Here is a 24294-nt window from a genome sequence, read left to right on the forward strand (position 1 = left end):
TAAGATGGGCCCTCTTGTTTGGTAGTTGTCGTGGATTGAGGTGCGGTTGAATAGACAAACGATCTTGAATTGAAGATGGAATGACTACCTTAATTTTTTTTTCATCTAACCGCAGAAGCATGAGGCTGCTTGACTTGATCTGGTTGGTCCCACTATCGCCCAGGCTGGTCTGGCAGTTCTAGCGCCATCCCTCTCCCCGCCATTTCCGCCTGAGCTCCCTGAGGTGGACTTGGATTAGGCTGGGCATCGCAGTGCCCCTCCAAACACCAACGAAACATGAAACACCCAAAACCTAGCACAGTCCATATTCACTGCCTCCCTTAAGCCACAACGACACAACCAGCCTGTGCATCCTCCGTTTCTCACCTGCGGACATTCTTAGAATACTTCTGAACTACCAACGGGGTTTGCCAGATTCTTCGGCGCTTGACTTCGTCATTGTCAATCCGAACATCTAATACCCCGCTCTCGCGAACCCCAACTTGACTTGATATTCAACAAATCTCAACATGGCTGGAGATGAAGAGCACGATGTGAGTTACATCATGCTTGGCACAAAATACTCCCAATAGATTGGCGAATTAACGCGAACTCTGCAGGGCGCCACCGTCCAGGAAATCCTGATCGAAGCCTGCCGCCGTAACAACCTTGATCTTCTCAACGACTGTCTCGAGGACAAGTCCGACGCCGAGATCTCAAAGCTCCTCAACGAGACCACAACTGTCATGGGCAACCATCTCTACCACGAAGCCGCCTCCCGCGGAAACTGTGCGCCTCACATACCTTCACACATGCGCATGATCCAGACGAGCTAACCCACCGCCTCAGACGAAATTATTGACCACCTTCTCGACCAGCCCGAATTCGAGTGCGATCCCATTAACCGTTCAGAAGGCGACACACCTCTCCACAGCGCTATCCGTTGGATCAATTCAGAGCCGCCCGCGCAGCGACCCTTCGGCAACGCCCTCGTCGAGATGATGCTTGAGGCCGGCTCCAGCACACGAGTCAAGAACAAGGCCCGTCTTACCCCCTACCAGCTTGTCGATCCTACAAACACAGAACTCCGCGAAATCATCCAGAAGCATGAATATGCGAATCAAAATGCCGGAGACTTTATCAATGTCAACAACTCGGCCGGCCATAGTGGAGCCGTGCTCGATGTTCCAGACGACAGTGATGACGATGCTGAATTCAGTGGAAGTGATGAAGAGGAGAGAGCTGAGTGGGAGAGGAGGCGGAAGGAGAAGCAGCGCAAATAGACGCGCGATATGGCACGTTTGCACGAATTCAAATATAGAGGTTGCTTCACAATAAGACGAGGCAAACCAGTTCATGGGTGGATATAAATCATCAAATCTCAGAGCGATAGAACCTAAGTAGCTTACGCACAGGTGCAAGAATAAGCATTTCTCATTTAAGGTTATCGAAAAAGGGGTATAAGCGTTCTAATCAGGTATATGGTGCGGTTTCTTCTCCATCGTCTATCGTTTCTTCGTATGCGCCCTTCTTTCTACAGTACGGGCATCAAAGGAGTGTACTTGAGATCAGGAACCAGCCTGAGCCCTGGACAAAAAGAGAACTGCGCAGCTCCAATGGTTAGTTCTCGCATAAGACCCGTTACAGCTTATACTAGTAGCCAAATTGCAGTTGCCAACGCTGTTGAAGCCATCATGACTTTGATAGGTAGCACATGGTTTCCGAGGCTCCTCTCAGCTACGATATAACTGACGTCCCTGAGCTTCTTCTGTGTCACCTCCGATAGGGTGCCAGATTGGGCGAGCTCGTTCATTTCATCCCCAAGTTGTCGCAGAATGTTAGTTGAGCGACCCTTGGGGCACATGATTACCTCCCAGCCTCCACCATTAGGAATAATGAACGTGGACTTCTGGTCGTCATAAGCAAAACTATATGCATCGGGGCATATAATCTTGGCTCTCTTGCTGTAGGCAGATGGCTTGCAGACATCTGGGTCGTGGTACTTCCCTACACAGCAGTCCTCATCAGTTCCGTACGCAGCGCATGCACTGTTACAGGGGGAGAACTCTGGCCGTTGAATGTCGTCGTCTGGATAAGGATAGACGCCATCCCCAGGCTTAGTGGGTGGAAAAGCAAGGTATTTCCATGGGCACCAGCTTCGGGCATTGTCACTACTGACTCGAGTTTCAAGTGGGATGGGGTATGATGAGTTTGTGTAATATGTTCCCGTCTGACTGCTGGCGTAGATCCAACTAGGTGTCGCAATGCAGGCGCAGTTGGTCAGATTCGGCGGAATGAATGTTGTGTTCTTGGCGGGTATGTAGTTGACGCCCATCGGGAGATTGTAGCCATCAACCAAAGAGAGATCGTAGAAAGTCTGCTTCCCATGCAAACCACCAGCCAGTGTGAATTCAGCGAGTGTTGCTGGCGTTGAACCCTTTTGGCGGTTAGTATTATACGATTCTTGTTCCCGCACAGAGCACTTACACTGGCTTCGCAATCCAACATCCCAAAACAATCTCCAGTTTTGCAGGAACACGAATCACCATTTACAGTACAATTCGTACGACCCCAGACGCGACCTTGCCAATCCCATGAGACCCATAGGTCTTTGCTTTTTCCTTGAGCGAGCTCGAATCCTCCAGTTCCCGGGCCTCTGCCGGCCTGTGTTGCAATGCCGGGCCAGATTGTCGAGTCACATTTGTTGGTAATGGTCAAGGGAATTGTCCTGTTAGGATCTTTTGGTTCCCCTCGGTTCGGAGATCTAATTCGTCCAGGGAAATGCAGAAGATCGTCGTGTGAACCCTTCGTGGCATCTTGTGCCCCTTCCGCCCCTGCGGCGCTCAGGAGAATCCCGACGGCAACAACTGGTACCAATACTCGATAAAGTGAAGAAACGCTACTCGCGCCTCTACGCCTCGACGAGGATACCATCTCACGACCCGAGAACTTTATTCCTACCAAGACGAAGAAGTTGTACGTGGGTAATTGAGACTGGGATCCAATAAGCCTGCCGAATGAAGTTGCCTCAGGTCCAAAGTATCAAAAAACAATAATAAGTGCTAACCAGTTGTGATCATAACGCTGAAGGGACTATTCAAGCTGCAGTCGAGAGGCAGATATAAGACGAACGATAGAGTTGGTTTGGAGCCAGGGTCCAGGGTCGACAGTGACGTATAGGTGGCCGTGAAGGTGCGAGTAAGGAACTGGCTTCTTGATGCCCAGAAACTGTTTCTTGATAAACCTAGTCGAACTGATCTGCAATTCAAGCGTGGCAACTGAAAATGACCAGAAGAAGGATGAATAGTTGGCCCAATGAACAGGGATTGACCGGCCGAGGGAAACGAGATAGGGCTAGGCTGTCGTGAAGGAGAGGTGATGAGAGGGCAAAGCACGAATCTGAAACGACCAGGGGCATTAAAGATGATACTGTAACAACTATTTTTGGTGTGTGATCGCCCAAAGACAAAACCAGGAAAGTAACAATAAAGGACGTAAAAGAGGATAAAGGCGAGATAAAAAAACTCGCCTGGAGCCAGGGAAAGAATCACAAATCAACAAGAAAGGACACGACAGAAGTGAAGGGAAGCATAAACAAGAGGCAAGGTAGCTCATTGAGCAAAGTAACAGAGCGCCGCACGCTGCTCATGGAAGGAACCTACGAACGAACCCATGGCTGGCGTTCCTGCCATTTCCTGTTGTTGGTTAACATGGCAGGTCAAGCAAGTATGACGTCAGAGCAGTCGCGAACCAGGACGACGGCGGATGCCCCTCAAGATGGCCTCGTGCTGTGAATGTCTATCAATCTATACCTACCTAGTACTCAGATAGTTTCTGAGAAACCGTTCACTGCATATAATGAGCTACGCTTGTTAGGTATACTAATGCCATTGTGAGTGAGTCAATCTCAGCCTGGCACCACGTGCGTGATGCGTGGTGCGTGGTGCAAGAGACTCTGCCCCACCTAGCCAATTAACATATTTGGAAATCTGAATATCGTCAAAAATCGAAGACACCAAAAAACATACAACACCGGGGATTCGCTGGTCGTCACCGACCCAACTACTAATCCGGCGCTTCGCAGCTTGACGATGGGGGAGCAGACGGGACCCCGTATTCTCTACGAGCTTTGGTCGTATGTGCTAGACCGTATTCTTCCTGAGACCTATAGGCATATGATCAGAAACTGTGAGCAGCTTCGGCGTGAAACTTGAGAGAGTGCGTTGATCGCTTTTGTATGACTCTATGGCCTGTTTTCATTCAACTTAAAATTCATTGTCTATGTACGAGTAGTCATCATGTCGTTCATGCATGCAACTCTTCCCCTCTTTATCTTGGAACGTAGCACCAGGCTCAGTCAGACACGTTGGTCTATTCACCATGCCCCGTCCGTTTTAACTTCTCAATACTAAATCCAACATCTTTCGCTCGACATGTCGCACGTCCTCTTCGCATGCTCTTGAGGCAGCTATAAAAATAATCCCATCTGCGCGCTGACTTGGCGTCATCTTGGGTCTGTGTCTTCCTAGGTATCATGGGGTTTCAAAGTGAACCTTAAACTTATCGACTTTCACTTCCGCTTCTGTTTAAGGCTTGTTTATCTGAAGCGAGAGCGGCAGCGGCCCATGACTTCGCCTTGACAGACAAGTTCGGCGCTGAATTCCGAACCGTCGAGGGTCAGGTAAATATCGAAGTAAACGCGGTAAAATGTGCCTTGAGGGGTATCCATTCTCTCGAAGTCCTTCTCCAAGTTCTTGCGAGAAAGATCCGAGGTGAGAGTAACAACTTCCTTGATACCTGTGATATGTTGGTCATGTGTTGTGAAAGCTCAGAATGAATGTTTAACTTACGGGGATCCTTGGTGTATTCAGGGCAGACATCATCGTCGCAGGCATATAGCACATCCTCGTACATAAGGGTGGCACCTGGAGCGACTTGTCGGAAGAAAGAGACCTTGACGGGTTCGCCGTTCTTGACCTTCTGGCCCTTCTGGACGAAGATCTGGCGGGTGAACTTGCAGCGGTCCTTTCCATCGAGAGACGGCACACGATAAGCCTCGGGGTGGTAGCCTTCCTTAAAGGGCTGAAGAGTCGCCATGAGGTAATGTCGTCGAGCAACACGATGAGTAACAATTCGCTCTGTGATACCAGCAGTAACAGCACCCTTGACAATGGCAGCCACGGAATCCATGGGCCGGACAACCTTAGACTGGAACTGGGGAGGGACATGGAGTTTGATTTGTTGGAAAAGGTACTCAGAAGCACCGAACCCACCAACAACCAGGATGTTCTGGAGAGTGCGGTTCTGGGCCTGGATGGCAATAATCTGGTTTCTCACAAGCTCCAGGATACGATTGACAACGGGCTCAAAACACTGGAGAATCTCCTCGTTGGTGAAGGTCATGTAACCCTCCTCAATACCAGCCTCAGGGAACTCAGCCTCGATACCAACGTCGACAGCCCACTTCTGACCGTTGTTTCGGAAATCAGCCTTGATTCGGTTCTCGAAGTCCATAATGCACTTGGCGTAGACTCGGCCAGCGGTCTTGGAGCCATCGGGAAGCTTCATCTTTCGAATCTTGGTGCGGAGAATGTTGCTGAAATTACGGTTCAGGGCTGTTGAACCACAAGAGTCTCCAGAACCAGCCGTACACTCGGCAACAGTGAAAGGGTTCTCCTCCTCAACCTCGTAAGCAATCAAATCAACGGTACCACCACCACAATCCACAATCAGAACAGCGTCATGGACCTTGAGGTCCAGAAGACCGGTCTTGGAACAGAACAAAGCGGCAGCCTCGGGTTCTGAGACGAGGGTCAGACGGTTGTCGTTCTCATCGCGAAGGAAACCGGCCTGGATGGCAGCAGCTCGAGTAGCGGCCTTTCCAGCATCGTTCCAAATAGCAGGGACGGTCAGATAATATCGGATGTTGCGTTCTTCTCGGTTAAAGACTTCACCCAACGCCTTTTGCAGAGCTGACCGCATAGCCTGTCGAAGCTTAAAAAGGTAATCGGCGGCGACATCAATTTCTGACTTTCCTGGAGGCAGAGGAGGAAGGTTGATAGGGTCAATGTATGTGTTGCCGCTCAACATCAGTTGCAGCTTGAACCATTCGACCTTTTGTACACCGGGCTTGGGATAGCCAGTAGGAGCAAGGGCATCGGCAATATCGGGTCCCCATCCTACCACTTTCTGGTACTGATCGTAATAAAGCACTGTTGGAATCTGTCAAAGACAGTTGTTAGCTTGCTGATTTCCTTGATTCGTGTCTTGATCATTGTTGACATGCCTTCTGCTTGGTATAAGAACCAGCACCTGGCCACTCAGTAATGATATCTTCCTTGGCTTCGTTGTTGGTCGCGAAAGCAAAAGCAACACCCGAGAATGTGGTACCCTGTTGATTGTTAGTTAGCCGAAGTGTCTGCCACGCTGGTAGCTAGCCTACAAAATCAATTCCAACAATGAGCTGAGCCTTGCTCTTGCTAGCGCCCTCAACTTCGGCAGCAGGGCCTGGTCGTTGAAACTGCTGATTCATAGGAGCACCTGGAGGACCGGGAGGAGGATATCCTTGGGGAGGCGGTGGTTGTTGTCCGAAACCAGGAGGGCCTCCCATCGGAGGAGGCCCTTGGCCCATGGGCGCCATTCCGGGAGGGTAGCCCATTGGGGCTCCGGTGTTGATCGGAGGAGGACCGCCGACCATTTGAGTTGGAGGAGTGCGGTTGGGCTGTTGAGCGAGAGGACTGGTACGACCAAGAGGAGCTTGACCGGGAGGGAAGTTTGCGGTATAGCTAGGCGGACGGTTGCCGGGGCCCGGGTGATTCATCGGAAGAGTCGTCGTTGAAGACGATGGAGCGATTGAGGGAGCGTTAAGCTGTTGCTGAGAAGGAAGCTGCGGTATTTGGCCTGGAGGAGGGGTTGGGCTCGGTGTCAGACCTTCCGAGGTCTGTATGCTTGCAGCGGATTTGCGTTTTCCGAAGCCAAGGCTCTTGAAGCGGGAGTTCATAGAACTCATATGGAAAAGAGGAAGAGGAGCAAAGGGTAGAAAAGGTTGAGAAGTAGGACCCAAGAGGTCAAAAGAGGTAGAGGCAGGCACAAAAGCACAGGGCGGCGAGCGAGCGAGCGAGGCGCCGCAGCAGGACGGGGCAGGATGGACAGGACGAGGGGGTTTTTCGATGGAGGCGGATTAGGATTGGGCGTAAGAGGGGGAGGGGGATATGAGAAGAGGAGTGGGAGGGTCAGGCTTGGGCTCGGGTCAGAAATTAGCACGGCCTGGGGGGTGGGGAGGGGCAGTCAGAGATGAGCGATGCTACTAGACTGCCAAGGAGTGAGGAAGCAGAGTGTTTCCTCACTGAATATCTGTAAGAGCATTAATAAAACAAGACGAAACGTGAGGGACAACAGTAAATCAACTTACTATCCAGCAAGGCACCTAATCTGGTATATGATGTAGTAAATGAGGTTTTATTCTTTATCACTGGAAAGTCGCGAAAACAGTGGCAGCTGTAGTCTAGAAATGATCAAACTAGGCTGGTTGCTGAGTGCCTTTCTTTCACTTGAACACAGACGAGGTAATATGTAGGTAGTCGAGAGAAAGTTCTCAACCGTAAACGGTCCGTCCGGTTAATGGCGCTTATTTCGATTCTGATGCTGTTCCAATCTGTTGGTCTTCCCTTGAGTGTCCTGAATCTCTATAATGGCCACTGCCACTGTCTTTGCTGTGTCTTAGATGTTGAATCCTAGGAGTGTGCAAAAAAAACAAAGAGGGGGGTGCGAGCCTGATGCCTTTGCTGGCTGGTTGGCTAATGCTATTGAGCTTGGGCTGAGCTTGGGCTGAAGCTGGCTTGGAGCTGGATGCACCAAGAGCCGTCTCTTGATGCTGAGATGTCCTGACTTAATGCAGGCTTGAAGATGGCGCAAATATTGGCGGTAGTGACCGTAGTTTCCAAGCTTCGTTGTCTTGAGTACAAGAGTATCCGTACTGTATAGTCAGTGATTCAGCACCACTGTCTGTAGCCGTAGGGTCGTAGCAAGTTGTTTAAAATGTAGGCGGGCTTTCTTTGGTTGGTGTCGATACGCGCTGATATGGAGCACGTCCAATGTCTATTACAGGGGCCTCGTTCTTGAGAGGCGATCAAACAAAGAGGCGCAGTTGAACAGAGGAACGGGCAGGCCGAAGATACGATGGGCTTGGTCAATTTAGCGAGGAGATGATGATCCAGGAACGCTTTTGCTTCGTAGGCGAGTTTAAAGTTGGGAGGTGTCGGCGTGCAGTATTTGGTAAAAAGGAATCAACCTAACAGGAAGAAGAATAATTCTGAGGTGAGGTGAGGTGCTGTGTTGTGTTGTGCTGTGCTTCGCTTGGCTTGGCTTTCGAGTCTTCAATTTGGTATCAGTTCCTTCTGGGCTGAGCTCGGGTGGTGGCTGAATGGGGCGCTGCAATCCGCTTCCGCTTCTAGGTATTCTGCACTGGACTGCACAGTGCTGTATACCTAGTACCGTACTTACCTACCTCTACCCAAATGGAAATCCAATCCAATGGAAACGAGGAAATAGAGCCCGACCGCCTCTAGTGGAGACCCGACCAGGACACAGCTGACGGCGCTAGGATATTTTCAGCGGTTTAAGGCTGAGGACAGGGGTTTAATGACCCATGTGCTGCTACCGTAGCAGTAGGTGCATTTATTAGTTACAGGTCGTTGCAGGATCATTTCACACCGATTCTCTGGTTTGTCAGATCAGAAAGTTCATGACCTTTGATGAGAATTGCACGGGCTGGACTGTCTAACCCCAGCTGTCAAATATTGACGCCCAATTGATATGCACTAGAGTAGGTACTAAGCTACCTACCTGGTACGGTACACAGTAAGGTAAGTACCTAGCCAACGCCATTCTGCCTTGTCATCTTTCTGACAGGATGCGATCTGACCGGTTAATTGCTTTCCTATTGTGGCTGTGAATGAGGTGGATTCTTCCCTTTAGGTTCTCGTTTACTTTCGCCCACTTATGTATCAATTCTTTTTGACATTATTCCAAATCAAAGTTCGCAGCTGACATAATTAACAGAGCCCTCGACAGCTTATGCTCAGTTTATTCTGGTTCGTCCAAGTCATGTATGACTATCTTGGTTTCTGGGAAGTACGTCCAGATAACGTTGGTGTTGATCTTGATGTCTGGTACACGAGGTGGGATGGTGGGGTAGCTATAGAACACGAGCAAAGCCCCAATCTTCTGGGTATGGGCGATGACGAACCTTGAAACTGCCGAGAAAGAGGACGCCAATGTTGACGTTGACGATGACGCAGTTTTTCGTATATTCGTTTGATGATGATTCTCCCTCAAAGAACAATCGAAACTGTCCAGACTCGAGTTGTTGGGTGTTCCTAGATCAGTAGGCAAGTAAGGTTAGTAGGTAGGTACCTTGTGATAAACCAACCAGCGGGTGTCAGCCTGACATTACCCGGTACCAATTCTTGGCTTCTCTTCAGCCGCCTTTGCCCATACCTAGGACCTTAGACTCAGTGGAGGGCCTGGGGTATGACGATGCAGGGCCCTTGGATTTCAGGACTTGTAGGACTTTTTGTGGGCCATCTTCTTTGTTCACTCCATTTGGTAGGTGCACGTTTCCAGCCAAATGGTTATTGATTCTTGTTCCACACTTTGCTATGATTTACGATCCTCGCACAGATAGGTATCTTCAATGTTACAGTTCCTTCTATCAGCCCAGAGTCTAGACCATATCCAGATCCTGGATGAGTTAAATATGAACTTACAAAGCCCTGACAATAGATTGGTCAGCGCACGATGCCGTCTAAGTTGTTGTTGCTCAGAAACGACCTACCCTGTATTTGCAGACCACCTTGCAGTTGAAAACCGCTACGAGTATTGTCAACACTTCCTCGAATAAGTCTAACTCGTGTGGCTAGTCAATTCTTGAGATATACTGGCAAATCTAGTGATGATTTGGGTGTAATGTCGTCAACTCGATTACCAAGTCGAAAGTTAAGTCTCGCTCTAATTCTCCGGGAATATGTGGCGATTCAGTTTGGCCATGGAGTCTTTAAAAATTGTATATCTGATGAGCACAGCATAGAGAGCTGAAGATGGAAATATCATAGACGACATCAAAACATTATTATCCGACTAAATAACACCGTTTCACCGCCACCCAAAGATGACCTAGCTCTGTTGACCACAATCACGACACACAACAGTACACTTTCATCCCTCAAGCAACGTAACTCGATGTTCAGAGAGTTCATGTTGGCCACACAGAAATAATTACTGCAGCAAAAACAGGAAGTATCTCCACAATGATGCAGACAACCTAGGAGTTTAATATGCTAATGCTGCCAATCTATAGACTCCATAGTAAAAGCACCGTGATTGGGTTGGTTCTTACTTGTTCAAGATATCGGAATTAGAGCTGGACAAATTAACAGGAGTAAAGTGTTAGATACTAACATTTGAAGGAGAGCGGTCGGATTCTGTTCAGCGGAAGGTGGCAATTTAATTCTAGAAGAGACGGGGAATCAAACGAGTTTTCGATGAGTATATCTGTGTTGCCTCGATCTTTGTGAACGACCAGTACGAGGACCGTGTAGTCAGTGGTAGGTTTAGATCAACACAAGTTCTCTCGTGTATCATCGGCCTCTTCTTGAAACATTTAGCTACAACTTGGTTCAAACAAACCGCAAGTTCCAATCGATTGGCGCAGAGACAAACACTCTTACAAGATTACTATCGTGAAGTCTTCAGTGCTCCGTGCTGGTGTTGAAGTGAGCTTAGTGTGCCTGTTTGCGTTATTCAGGTAGGCAATCGTAAATAGACTCATATAGCCCCAGGTATAACGTGCAGTATCAAATGGAGGAAGCATCCTGGGACATATTCAACCGGCGAAGTTAACTGTAGCGTTTTTACCTTGACTATCTCCCACGTGCTTCGGCTTGCCTCAGCCCTTTATCCATAAACAGGACCATCTGGTCGTAACAAAGATGGTCAGCGCCAGTGCACTGATAGCCTCCGATTACAAGATACGGTATTCATGAAACGAGGCAAAACACAAACTGGAGTGAAAGATGCTGTTTCGTGGCATCGTGCCGAGGCTACCCTGTAACCCTCTGATATCTTGTGCATCTGAAGACGTTATCGAAAACTAAGCTATTTTGGAGAATTCCTGAAGTCAGAATACCGCCTAGGGCCTATGGCGTTTGGTCAAATACTGTTTAAGAGCGATGTTGGCTGACTATGTTCCGGAACATATGAGATCGTTATCACCAACATATGATTCGTAGACCCGTTTCGAAGATTATCCAGAGGAAGAAGGCGAGAGAACCTCAGAGATGTAAAACCCCTAAATGGTAGCTCACATTAAACAGAGTGATAAGTAGACCGGTATATCTGTTCACCTCACCGTCTTTGTGTTTCCATCGGGCCAAGTCAAGAGCCAGGCCTTGGAATGCAAGAACCAGAGAATATACACCACCCCCTGCACCTTAATGCCACAAGGCCTTGAGATTTCATGAAGAGATAAATCTCAACCTCTGGATGTAAGAAACAGAATGAGATATACCCCTAAGTAGAGTCCTGGAAAAGGCAACTCAGTAATATTGTTTACCCCCCTAAGCCTCTAATAAATTCAGCGAAGCCCTCCTATTAAATGTTGGGTACCGCTGTCTTGATACGTCTTTCGGCGCAATTCCCCTGCATTAGTATTGTTTTGGAGTAAAGGGATGTCGTAGAGTTGCTCAAACAAACGCACGGCGAGGTAGGGCTTGGACCTTGTGGCTGCTCGTGAGAGAGGATCAAGAGATAGGGCAACGCAGGAAACGCGTCATGGATGGCTTCTTTGTTGACCATAAATAACATAGAGTTTTAGACAGTTATTCCTTGCCTGTGGTAGAACCACAGCAATGCGACCACTCATATATATCTTGCATGAGCCGATCAAGGGGAACTTCAGTAGTTACGGACAGTCTTATAGTCCAAGGCACGTCACTATTAGTGTCATATCTGACGGCTCTTGGATTCAATTATTGGGAATCGATGCCTGCCGAGAATGAGGGCTTTGGCCCCTGACTTCAACGCCAGTGGATGGAATAGTGTCTATACCCTTCAAGTCAGAGCATAGTAGCATGCGCCATTTGGAAGGAATATTCATTTGAATCCGAGATTCTACGATGTGAAGCGTATATCACGATCGCTGCAAATGATAGGCAGAACCACCATTATGGATCGCCGATCTACCAGGAAGGGAACACCAAACACGCAGTCTTTGTTAGAACACGGCGAGTCCCGTTGATTTTGGTTGATGATATGGCCAACGAACACATAACACGTTATGGTAAGATAGCAGCTTGTTGCATCGATGGTTCAAGGTATGAGTGAACGTCTTGGTCAACGTAGGTAGCCTGTAGCAAGGTAAGGGTTGAAATAGAAGTGGAAACCGCGAACAAAGATAGAAACGGGTTGCATCAATCGAATTTCGCACTCAAGTCGGATCTTGTGATGTTATAGTATCGAGGAGAAGAAATGAACGTAACCGAGGGTATGCCAACGTCGAAACATCTCGAAACTGGAGAGACATTGATTAACATGATTGGAGCGCATGGACCCATATATCGAAGATTTGAGTGATACTGACAAAGTCACAACATGAAAATGCAACGGGATCCTCGACGGATGCAGGTGTGGGATTAACGGTGGGTTTCTGTTGACACATTTGTTATCAAGGTTGCACCCTCGAGTTATCAAAGTGACTACCAAACTGGCAACTGATTGTATGTACAAACATTAATGTGGCTTGCGGTTTCTAGGCTAGTGTGATAAACAAGATTTTAGACAAGACTTTTTTAGTGCCATGCATTAAAAGTTGGGACTGGCTGGGGGGTTTAGCCCGTCCCATGAATGACAGGAGAAGGGGTGAGAGTGAAGGTATCGTGGGATGATATCTATCATAGAGTAGGATGAGTCAGTGTTGTTTGTGATATGTATGAAACCCACTGATCGGTATCCTCGTGAGCATGTTGGTGAAGTGGTCCGTGGTGTTGTGGGTATAGGAGAGGAGAGGAGATGAGACACGAGATAGGGGAGAACAGATTCAGCATTTCTAGTAAGAGACTAGTTATTAACTACCGTAACTACTGTATCGTGGTCTCATCTTCACCGTCTCGAGGTGTCTCCGTTCTCGGAAACCCCGACCTCTCTTCTGGCCCCTCTCGTCTCCCTCCCGCAATCTTAGTTCCCGTCACATGAAGGGTCACCCAAGATACATACAGTACGGAGTACATAAATACGGATGCTAGCTACTTATCCCACCCACCCATTCGGAAATCCTTATCGAGTTAGCTTCATTTTCGTGCCTGAGAGCGGGGAACTGGATACCTGGGTTAGTTAATTGCAGCTCTCCCCTCCGGAACGTTGCGGCTCTGCTCCGTCCCCCCTCGCTTAAGGTAGGTTGAGCTAAACCTGACAACCCACATTCCCAACTCCCAGCTTCCCACTCACGAGTCTTGAATTGCTTTAATGCTCACGAGGATCAAAATCCAATGCAATATAAAAACGGAGTTGATGCACCCGTGCCCATGTCTCGGATCCGAACACGTCCTCTAGCAAGGGACGTGCATTGAGTTCCCGGCCCCTCCTAGATATCCGGAATCACATAACCCACTTTTCCCTTTTTTTCTTTCGTCCCGCGTGATCTTTTACAATCCTAGACAGATCTAAATTAAGAGCAGGGCTAGAATCTGCCGCAGAAGCTTGCCATGCCTACTATTCCTTTTGGATGTTGGTGGGGGGACTTTATCAGAATTGCATTACAGAACGGCCCAGCCCAGGAAATAGACAGGGTGAGGCGACACCTTACGAATCTAACTAACCCATCAAGGCATTCCGAGGTTCACGATTTTCGACGACACTTCCATCTACCCAAGTAAGGCAGTTAATTCGGCTTTGTTTCTGGCAACTTGCATCTCCCACCTTTGTTTATTTCCTGAATTTCGGTGTGTCTTGGTCTTCAATGACTCGGCCTGGTACCTACCTACCTAGGTAATAGTAACAGTTCACTTCCACTCCACAATGAATCTCAACTCCTTTATTATACTCAACAACAATTGTGACTCTATCAGCATGTTCCAAGATATTACTCATAACATACCTACATAACAATATAATCATTTACCATAACTATGTACATGGTCTGTATTTATTCCAATCACAAAATTGTTCAAAGATCTTCTCATGAACTGTAGAATTAAAATTGTGTATATTGAATTGCTTCAAAGAGGTTGCAAACCTGGACACCGTCTTGATGGCTTGAATTAAATTTACATGTTAATTCAAAAGGCACAAGAGCATCACTCTCACCACACATTGTGACTTTGAAAAATGATTGATTTCAAATGTTGATGGTATTATGCAATAGATGTAGGCTTTTATACTATACTGAAATTCAAAAGGTCAAACGCCGAGCTCCCATGCTCAAGGCTCAAGACGCGCTATGCCAAGTCAACGCCCCCAAAATCATATCATTATACAAAAGTATGTAGACTTTCATGGTCCTTCGCCCTCGCATTATTTTATTCGTCATCCTCGTCCTCATCCTCCTGGAGCCAGCCTCGGCTCATCTCGACGGCTCGCTCCCACCTCTTTCGTGATCGGCGGACAGTCTTCTTGTCAGTCTCGGGGTAAAAGATCTTGCGGCCCTTGCGGTTGACTTCGTGCAATTCCTCTAGTTCGTCCCATACACCAGTGGCGAGACCCGCAGCAATGGCGGCGCCGAGTGCAGTAGTCTCACGCATAGCGGGGCGGTCGACAGGCACACCACTAAGGTCGGCCTGAGTCTGCATGCAGAGGTCCGAGTTGGAGAGGCCGCCATCAACGGCCAGGATGTCGAGGGCATGGCCAGAGTCAGATGCCATAGCATCGAGAATGGCGGCTGTTTGATGGCAAGTAGCCTCAAGAGTAGCTCGCACAATGTGGCCCTTGTTAGTGTGTTGGGTGACGCCGAAGAGAGTACCCTTGGCGTCATCAATCCAGTAGGGGGCGAAGAGACCACTAAAAGCTGTCACGAATGTAACACCGCCGTTGTCAGGGACGCTTTTGGCGACAGTATCCACCTCTGAGGAGGAGTTGATGATGCCGAGGTTGTTCTGGAGGAACTTGACACCGGAGCCAGCAACAGCGATGCTGCCCTCCAGAGCGTAGACAGGCTTGCGACCCTTTCCGAAATCATATGCAACAGTAGCAAGCAGTCCGGTCTTGGAGATGACAGGCTTGTTGCCAACGTTGTAGAGAAGGAAGCAGCCGGTACCATAGGTGTTTTTGGCCTGGCCTGGCTTGAATCCACATTGACCGACAAGTGCTGCAGACTGGTCTCCCAAGCAGCCAGCGATGGGGATACCCTTGAGAGGCCCACGGGCGAGACATCCGTAGGCAGTGGGGTCGGAGGAAGGCACAATCTTGGGCAGGTTGAGCTTGGTGCGGTCGACCTCGAAGAACTTGAGGAGCTCGTCATCGTACTGGAGGGTCTTGAGGTTCATGAACATGGTGCGGCTGGCGTTGGTGGCATCTGTGACAAAGATGGGTCCGCCCTCACGATCTTGTCCACCGTTTAGCTTGTAGATAAGCCAAGAGTCAACAGTGCCAAACGATAGGCGGCCCTCATCGTAAGCCTTTCGGACTGACTCAACGTTTTGAAGGACCCAGAGCAGCTTGACACTTGAAGGGTAGGTAGACAGTGGGAGACCACAAGTGTCCTGTAGCTTCTCAGCACCAGGCTTGTTCTTGAGCTCACGGACGAGAGAAGAAGTGCGAGTATCCGGCCAGACAACGGCGTTGTAAAGGGGCTCGCCAGTAATGTTGTCCCAGAGGATAGTAGTCTCACGTTGGTTTGTGATACCGATGGAGCGGATATCCTCGATATGGTGACCCTTTTCGCAGAACTTCTCTGTTGCTTTCTCGATGCATGTCTCTACAGACTCGAGGAGTGTCATGGGGTCATGCTCGTGCCACCCAGAGTTGGGATAGTGGTTTTCAAACTCAATCTGGTGACTCACAATGGGCTCTCCATGACCGTTGAAAATGAGGAAGCGAGTTGATGTGGTGCCCTGGTCGACACTGCCGACGAACCAGTGTTTTTGCTTCTCCTCTGCTGTCTCCTCGATACCTTCAGGGAGTTGCTCATGGTCTGACTCGGGTTTGACGGAGAAGAAGTCTCCGGTAAGGTCTGCAGCCTCGGCGGCCTTAAGAAGACCCTGTGGTAATTGCTCCTCAAGGAGGATATCAGCAGTTCGTGGGCGCTTAGACTTGGGTTCTTGCTTGATGAAGTCCTTGGGGTTTATATCGTCGAAGTTGTCCTGCACCAAGCGAGGTGTGTCCGCTGTTGTGAATTGTTGCATCCTTGCACACGATGTGGTTGAGAAGGAGTTTATGAATCTGAGGTTTGTGATATCGTGGCAAGGGGGCCGTCCCTAGCAAGTACAAAGTTGTCTCTGCAAAGGATGTGGCGTAGTATGTGAGCGTTTATGGCTGATAGCAGGTGGAAGGAGTCGTTGCCAAGGAGATAGATTGTTGTGATATAGATAGATAGAAGGAGGAGGAGGAGGTGAAGTGGTTCTTGATATAAATTTGGATCGGTAGAGAAGATGCTTGATAAGTGATGGAGAACGAAGAATAGGAGATGGGAAGAATGGACATTGCTGGGAGGAAGTCGGCCTTGATAAATGTTTGAGGATCGAGGGGGAACAAGGGGAAGGTGGGGGAAAAGAGCGGAGGGAAGGCCGGAGGAGGGCTCGGGATTCCATTGTAAGTTAGGAAGGCACGGGGACGGGGGATGGCGTCTGGAGTCAAAGTTTGGTAAGGGTCTGTAGGGGAAGGTAGGGCAGGCCCAGCTGACAGGCACATGTGGAATGCTGACGAGTTGCCAATGCTAAACTAACACCCACGCCCAGGTCCGGATAGGGAAGGAGAGCGGGGTGATTTGGTTGGGGATGCTGGGATGTTGTGTATGTTGTGCCTCGCTGTAAGTTGACTGAGACTGCCGGGGAGATCGATCGCCAGAGACGAGTTCAAAAGCAGGTTTGATTTTCGGCCGGCTACTACTGCCATCATAAAGTGGGACATTGCTTGCCATACCCCAACCCCACTTTGCAGGTCAGGCGGAGCCCCAGCTTCGGGGCACGTCCAGCGGGACACTGAAGGAATTACTGACCACGCCTTGAAGCCCACCTTAGGGAAATTGAAACTTGGATCATGAGGGCAGACTGAAATTAAGCTTACGAAGACATAGAGCACGCTTGGAGCTATCTGAAGAGCTATTTTTTATTTTCTAAGTTCTAAAATAGCACAAACTGCATCCAATTTAACCAAAGCAGTAACCCGCCAGAGTTTCTTTCCCTCATTAATGACCCGGAAACCTTTTTTAAGGAGTGGGGCCCGCAGAAGTCCAGACTCTTGGAGGGTGGGCGTTGGTGGACGTCTGCTGGAGGCTCGATTCAGTGACGTTCAGTTGACTCCCCCCCTGGTTGGTGGACTTTCTGTACCCGCCCCCAATTGGTACTGCTCCCACCCCCAATGGTTTCTTTTTTAGTTATGGCTACCCAAATTCTTCAATATTGGGGGACGTTTTATCTATCTGAAGTCGGAAAAGCCAATTCATGAGCTGGCGTTGTTCCTGACGGCACATCGTTACCAGAGATTTAATCCTGGTTACGAATTTTGGGCCAATGTGCTGTGCAGAAAAGGCTGCAGTCTTTCCTAGAATGGATAAGCGACAGGCCCGGGATTGCTCTAAGGAGTCGAGACACATTTGGGTCTCAAAAATGCATGCAACATGTCATGAGCGACTGCATTTTCTTCACTGCCCTTGCTTTCCAATTTTTACTGGCCTTTCGAAGGGTTCCGCAATTTGCTGCTTCCATTCTTCTCCTCCTTCACTCCTTCCTCCGGACATAATCGCCCGTGGGATTAAACCGGTTTTGAAAACAGTGGCGTTACACGTCACAGATGAGGCAAGTGCGTGCTCTGAGCCGCAAGGGAAGTGGCTGATCATGATCAAAACTTCGTCGATGCACGTATTGGAAGATCGCAAGTGCATCGAGATTCTGGAAATTTCAGCGGCTCTAGACCCTTATTTCAGCGTGGGAATAAACGTCACTTATTCACGTCACTCTTAGAGCCGCTGACCTCTGAGAGCATCCACATTTCAGCAAATCCACTCCTGGACATGGCTATGACACAACGCTATGGCTCATGAACCCAATGACGTTACACGCTTTTTTCCAAAGGCGGGACTGACTCCAGTCAATATGCAACCAAACGACAATCGTCAAATATCGATGTGAGTTAAATGCGATCGTCCTGGCTTTATGATTTCATTCCTAGTTCTTACATATGTCGATCAGGCCCAATCCTCCGGACCAGCTCGACCAGTCATTGAAACGTCACATATCCCAGACCCAGGGCTCTAACGTGGGTAACATCAAACGTCAACGCATTTCCATCGACAAATCATCTCAGCAGCTCACCTGCAGTGACGTTGCCCAAACCCCAGGGTCTAGTTCTACCCTTGTTGAGAATCCTCAATCGACCAACGGCGACACAATCGCTTCTTCATACACCTCGTTGGACCCCTCTCCGCGAGAATCCCAAGACCCTTATGACGACCCTTACGATGATCCAGAGTTCGATCAAGTCTTTGAGAGCCTCACTGGACCCAATTCTATCGACAAGTCAGGAACGTCACCGCTTTTAGTCGACAGTGATGAATTTGCTCTAAAACAATCGGACCAGGACGCCTTGGCGGAGTTTCTGGAGGAAGAAACCTAGGAAGAGCCTCAACAACCGCCATCGAGCGTTCTACGTACATGGAGCGGTAACTCGAGGTCAGCGGATGAGTATGACCCGCTATTACAACACTCTTCACCGCGTCCAACAGCCGATATACCAGAGGGCAACATCAGATATGCACCTTTAGATGAAGGTATAGACTGGAGTAATGTCCAAGAACACACCCGCAATGAGACAAAACCTGGATCGACAGTCGGTTTCACAACTGTGAACGGGAGCAAAGCCCCCGAACATGAATCACCGACTGCTAGACGGGAAACATCCATCTTTTCGCAATCTCGATCATCAGCACCCACAAATAGCCAGAGCTCAGCAATATTTACAGGAAAAGTTTTGCTGAAACCCTTCAAAACGTTCTTCGATCTCCAAGAGCTTGTAGATGCGAAGACTCAAATGTTCCGAAACCAACCTGACATTACCTTTGAGCTCTTCGCTCGAGTCATCTATTCAAGTCGCGAGAACTTCTACAAGAAACAGTATTTTCGATTTCAGAGCCTACTCAAAAATAGCCCGCCTCATATAAACGGGGCACTTCTGGCTTAGGAGGTCGGGAGTCCACTAGACTGCGCGGCTCAGGAGTTACTGAAGGCGCAAGCATCACGTATGAAGTGTTTTTGTCGGTGTAAGTTGCGATCGGACCCAAGGTCAGAGATCGGTTGGGGCATATCAGTGCTGGAGATCCGTCCCGCAACATGGAAGGAGATTCAGGGGGCTATGGATGTGCTTGGGAGGCATGATCTGGACGAACCAGGGAGTTCATATGGGAAATAGAGTGGGATATAATGGAGTTTGCTTTGACGGAGATAGTTCTCGATTTTGTGGAATGTAGACAACGTCACGTCCCGTTGCTATAAAACGAATGATTCACCATGAAACTAAATTTAATTATTGTTCTAAAGTCTTATCTATTCGTATATGTAAGATTGCCACAGCGATCCTCTATGAAAGAGTATAGACACCGAAAACATTCAATATACCCTAACGCAGCCAGGAACTCTCTACTAGCATTTTTAGACATGCAGAAACCAAAAATTCGTCTTCCGCGAAACAAGGTTACCTATACTTGGTTGGGTTTCAGCCTAGCTGACGATGGGCGATGCGTTATGAAAGGAAATCCCTTCATGCGCTATGCCAGCCAGTCGTGACAGAGCCTTCGAACATCTAGTTTGGCATGATGAGATTCAGGTAAGGGGCCATTTGTTTCTGCGCAGCAGATTTGACCTGTCTAAGCTCTGTCAGAGTAGGAGGCTTTGTGTTTCCTTGGCGTCGCAGCCAGCTCTCTTCAGTCTCGAGGAGTGCAGCATCATCGTCTTTGCCGGAAGGGTCGACAAACTGATATGACCGATATTCACAGTTTGACCAACCGGTAGCTTGAGGTGCTGGTCAGAGAGCGAATAAACCATGGATTCTCAGGGGCTACTGCTCACCTCTTCCTTCAGGCACACCGTACCAGTCATCTGTCAAGAAATGCAAGAATCCTCCGTGGGAGACGACAACAATGTGCTCGTCGCCACTAACACGATCTCTCAACATTTTTCTGGCCTTGAGGCCACGTGCCGTCAGCTTCTCTAGCGTAGGCTCATACTCACTGTCAGGACCTTTATCAGTCCACGACTCCTCTACATTGGAGTAGTCGGCGATTCCCTCAAACTCAGCCTGGGCCTTGGCTACAGGCGAACCAGTATCGCAGGGATTGGCGGAGACCTCCTGAAACACTGGAAATGCGACGATGGGCTTGAGCTCATCAGTTCCAAAGGCGTGGAGGCAGGTATACACGGTACGGCGCATAGGTGAGGCAAAAAGCTTTGTAAGCTTGTCATGGTGAGGGAACTCCTTGCGGAGTGCAGCGCATTGCTCCTCGCCAAGGGGAGTCAAATCTGGGTCTTGCATCTGCTCATTCTCGATCGAGAGGTTGTGGAAGCCTTGAGCGTGGCGAACGAGGTGGATAGTTGGAGCCATTATGATGCTGATGTGAAGATTGAGCGAGATTTTGAGTAAGTGATGTATGATATATCTAGGATGGGATAGTGATAACGATAATGTCTAATATAGAACTGAAGGAGAAGATGGTTCTATTTAAGAGCCAGAACAATTATTCGTACGAAAACAAGACGAGGAAATAAAAACATGTTTGTAAGAAGCAATGACTCAATGCCGCCAGGCAGCCCCGCCAAAGACCCGGGTCCGGCTTCGTCAGGGCGTTGAACCTGCAGTAGCTTACACCGCCGCCACGGAATGCTTGATACTGGCTCGCCTCGATTGCCTTATTTGTATACTCCGACTCGGCTTGTTGACTACAATAGCAGATGATTCCAGCAAACTTCTGATTCATCAAGAAAAAGAGTAGTCAAAAGACGACTGTGGACATAATCGCTTTAGTCACGTCTACACAAACAATGAAACCATCTCAAGGGCCCCATTCTCCCTCACCACAGATTCTATTTCACGAGTCTATGTGCATGTTGCGCCAAAGCAGGTATAGGTATCACAGTTTCAGTATCTTAACTACCAGCACATATGACTATGCCCGTTCGCGCGCCCAAGAGTACATCCATTCTGGTCTTCTAAAACTGACAACCCGGCAAACGCCAGTTTGACTCATTATAGTAGTCAAACACCAGATATAACACATAGGCAAGATCAACGATGCCGACCATCTCCATATCTAAAACTCAATGAGAGCCTCCTCCTTAACGGGTTGCTTGACAGGCTCCTGTTGTGGTACTGAAGGGAATGAATCTTGTGTGTAACCACCATATGCCCAGTTCTGCGGTGCGACAGGTGGTTGTTGGTGTGACTGGGGCATAGATGGCTGCCAGTACGCTTGCTGCTGTGGGGGAGGTGCTTGCTGGGTTGGTTGGGGCGGTTGAGGCTGAGACGGTTGAGGCGGCTGGGCATGTTGCATATGAGGAGACTGCACAGGCTGGACTGGTTGCGCAACCTGGGCGGGTGTTTGGCCAGGAGTTGGCTGTGAGGGAGCAGATACCGATCCTCCAGGATATTGGGAAGGCTGCTGCAAGTTGGGGTATGGTGACTGATTAGTATCAGGTGCAGATGGTCCCAGAGGGGTCTGCTGAGGCTGATGGGGTGTAAGATAGTATGAAGAATTGGGGTCACTGGCAGTTGGAACCTGGGGCTGTTGTGAGTTTTGTGTTTGCAGGTTGGGATCGTTAGGTTGTTGCGGCGGTTGTTGCTGCTGCTGGTACGGATCTTGAGGTGCCGAGGGCGCCCTGTTTTGCCAACTATCGGCCCGTTGCACCTGATGATGAGGAGGATATTGGCCGGGCTGTGCTTCCGGCGCGGATCCATAAGAAGGATATTGAGGCTGAGGTGTTGCATGCGGTGGTGGCTGTTGGTAGTGCTGGTGTTGAGGCGCCTGGTAACTGGCTCGTTGTTGACCTGTATAAAAGCTCTCTGCACCAGTCGGGTTGCTGGGCATCTGGGAAGGAATGGAAGGATACGGCCCAGCAGCCTGGCGTGGCGGCGGCAAGTTATATCCCCCAAGGTTCTGTTGGCTGTAGGCTTTGGAAAGTCGATCCTCTAGCATACGATCGTAATATCGAACAACTGTGGAGAGTTTCGCATGAAGATCAAGAAGTGTATCTGAGATTGGGTTAGCATCTCAATTGCTTCAGCAGAGTAGGTATACTCACCATGCTTGCTCATAGTCTCTCCGTAAGTTCTTGCCAGCTTGGGCCGTAATGTACCAATGCTATCATAGAGTTCCTGGATCTGTGGCTCTCGTAGAATGGTTCCTGGCGGCTGAGTCTGAAGCCGGTCCACCAGTGTTGAGAACAGGTTGATGTTCTCTGCCTCCACAGGAGTCAATTCATAATCGTTCTTGGGAAGAACAAAGTTGGTGGTAGCAGAAGCGTCCATAGAGCTGGACGTCTGTTCCTTGAGTGCCGCGGCGTGTCTCTTCTTCTGCTCTTCCATATCAGCCAGAGAGGCAGCGATGGCGGCCTTGAGGTCAGCATCGTCCTCCTCTGCTTGTTTGGCCGACGAAGCGTCACCGTTGGTTGCATAAGAAGTCTGAGCCGGTCCAGTATAGCCGTGAGAATGGGTCTTAACCTCCTCCAGGCTCATTGCCAATGCCTTCTTCAGATCTTCGTCAAACCCATCGTCAACTCGAGCGTTCCGAGGCTGCATGGCTGATGTGCTTCGTGTCTTATGGGGATATGTCGGCGATCGATCGAGCGATGGGTTGGGAATCTTATGTCCCTTGTTGGTAAGTTTCGCATAACAGCCATCATCGACTCGCACGGGCGTCATGATCCCCAGGTGCGGGAGAGCGACAACTTTGGCCGAGCACTGCTGGTCAAAACAGTTGCCGCAGTTTCGGCAATGATGCTTTCGGTTGGTAAAGGTAAATGGTGTTCGACATCTCATGCATACGTCGGAGTCGGTCCATTCCGGAGGCTGATAACATCGTTAGTTTTACCCATTGCGTGACTATGACAAGAGTAGTACTCACAGCGCTACTGTCAATCATGCTGCTGGCCACGGATATCTTGGGAGGGAACTGGTATCCATCGCGTTGTAGGGTCCGATAAACCTCACCGATGTACGAAAGCTCGTAACGACCTTCAGTAGCACCCGCCCAAGATTGTATAAGCTCAAGGATTTTGGATTTCACGTCAGCATTGACAGCACCGCCTCCTACAGCCTGAAGTAGCGAAACAAGGTTATCCATAAACTCTCGCGATGCGACTTCAGCAAGGAAATGTGAACCGCCATTTTTAACGCAAGTATCGGTAAGCTGAAAGGAGTCAGCTTTGGTAATTGTTCTTAAATCGATGGGATTCATACGTTTAAAGCGCTCAACTGTGTATTGGGGTTCTTGTTGCCGATGCGCTTCTTGAGGGAGCGCATTGCCTCTTTCGGCGCAACCGTCTTGGATCTGATGACATCGGAAATTTCGAGGTTAAGGGCAATATCTTCTCTAAAACCATGGTTAGCTGGGGTTACCAGGGCGTAACTGGCTGTCTGGCGACATACAGGCTACTGCTTGTGGCCTTCTCGATCTGTTCGTCCAGGGCCGTATTGGCGGAGGACGACCACCAACTCATCATCTTGGCTTTTGGCTACAGCGATCAGCAAAGAGGAGGGGTACTGCGCTCAGTTGACCAAGTGAATCTGAACAAGAGGTATCGTTATCGAGGTGTCTGAAATAGCGACGCACAAGATCAAGATGCTCGATGAAGCAGTTGCTGCTGTTGATGTTGATGTTGATGGTAATGGCTGATGGAGGTTCAGTGTGTGCCTGCGAAGCTCCTATGCTCTGGGCTAGGCTCTCGTTAACCCCAGCCTCTGTCTGGGCACGGCGATTGAGGATCTGACGCAGAAAGGTGCCCGCCTCATTAAGTAAGGTTGTGAGAGCTGTGATTGGCTGAGAGGAGCATTGATTCCACAGCAGTGCACTTCGAGGCAGCCTAAAACCCCACTGTAGAACGCCTGGACTGTCGTCAGCGCTGG

The 24294-nt window shown here is 49.2% G+C and overlaps 7 protein-coding genes and 1 non-coding gene across 8 annotated transcripts; 2 read left to right on the top strand and 6 right to left on the bottom strand.

Moving 5' to 3' along the window:
• Positions 1-509: 509 nt before the first annotated feature.
• Positions 510-1262, top strand: FPRO_09429 (uncharacterized protein; the record flags this gene model as incomplete). The annotated part of the gene is made up of 3 exons (XM_031232821.1): positions 510-533; positions 600-768; positions 829-1262. The coding sequence occupies 3 exons, from the start codon at positions 510-512 to the stop codon at positions 1260-1262; spliced, it is 627 nt and encodes a 208-aa protein (XP_031082719.1).
• Positions 1263-1627: 365 nt separating this feature from the next.
• Positions 1628-2487, bottom strand: FPRO_09430 (uncharacterized protein; the record flags this gene model as incomplete). The annotated part of the gene is made up of 2 exons (XM_031232822.1): positions 1628-2416; positions 2467-2487. The coding sequence occupies 2 exons, from the start codon at positions 2485-2487 to the stop codon at positions 1628-1630; spliced, it is 810 nt and encodes a 269-aa protein (XP_031082720.1).
• A 1513-nt stretch (positions 2488-4000) lies between these two features.
• On the bottom strand, positions 4001-4116 carry rrna41. Its single transcript, XR_004093504.1, has one exon. It is a non-coding gene; the product is annotated as a ribosomal RNA (ribosomal RNA).
• Positions 4117-4576: 460 nt separating this feature from the next.
• FPRO_09431 (uncharacterized protein) lies at positions 4577-6988 on the bottom strand (the record flags this gene model as incomplete). The annotated part of the gene is made up of 4 exons (XM_031232823.1): positions 4577-4776; positions 4830-6201; positions 6266-6370; positions 6422-6988. 4 exons carry the CDS (start codon positions 6986-6988, stop codon positions 4577-4579), a joined length of 2244 nt encoding a protein of 747 aa, XP_031082721.1.
• A 7561-nt stretch (positions 6989-14549) lies between these two features.
• FPRO_09432 (putative GUT1-glycerol kinase) lies at positions 14550-16370 on the bottom strand (the record flags this gene model as incomplete). The annotated part of the gene is made up of 1 exon (XM_031232824.1): positions 14550-16370. One exon carries the CDS (start codon positions 16368-16370, stop codon positions 14550-14552), a length of 1821 nt encoding a protein of 606 aa, XP_031082722.1.
• Positions 16371-18278: 1908 nt separating this feature from the next.
• Positions 18279-19362, top strand: FPRO_09433 (uncharacterized protein; the record flags this gene model as incomplete). The annotated part of the gene is made up of 3 exons (XM_031232825.1): positions 18279-18310; positions 18375-18776; positions 18825-19362. The coding sequence occupies 3 exons, from the start codon at positions 18279-18281 to the stop codon at positions 19360-19362; spliced, it is 972 nt and encodes a 323-aa protein (XP_031082723.1).
• A 618-nt stretch (positions 19363-19980) lies between these two features.
• On the bottom strand, positions 19981-20778 carry FPRO_09434 (uncharacterized protein; the record flags this gene model as incomplete). Its single annotated transcript, XM_031232826.1, has 2 exons — positions 19981-20189; positions 20247-20778. 2 exons carry the CDS (start codon positions 20776-20778, stop codon positions 19981-19983), a joined length of 741 nt encoding a protein of 246 aa, XP_031082724.1.
• A 706-nt stretch (positions 20779-21484) lies between these two features.
• FPRO_09435 (uncharacterized protein) lies at positions 21485-23891 on the bottom strand (the record flags this gene model as incomplete). Its single annotated transcript, XM_031232827.1, has 5 exons — positions 21485-22422; positions 22473-23238; positions 23294-23578; positions 23629-23761; positions 23818-23891. The coding sequence occupies 5 exons, from the start codon at positions 23889-23891 to the stop codon at positions 21485-21487; spliced, it is 2196 nt and encodes a 731-aa protein (XP_031082725.1).
• Positions 23892-24294: the final 403 nt, after the last annotated feature.

The sequence above is a fragment of the Fusarium proliferatum genome, assembly GCF_900067095.1.
Source record: "Fusarium proliferatum ET1 genome assembly, contig: FPRO_scaffold006, whole genome shotgun sequence".
Lineage (NCBI taxonomy): Eukaryota > Fungi > Ascomycota > Sordariomycetes > Hypocreales > Nectriaceae > Fusarium > Fusarium proliferatum.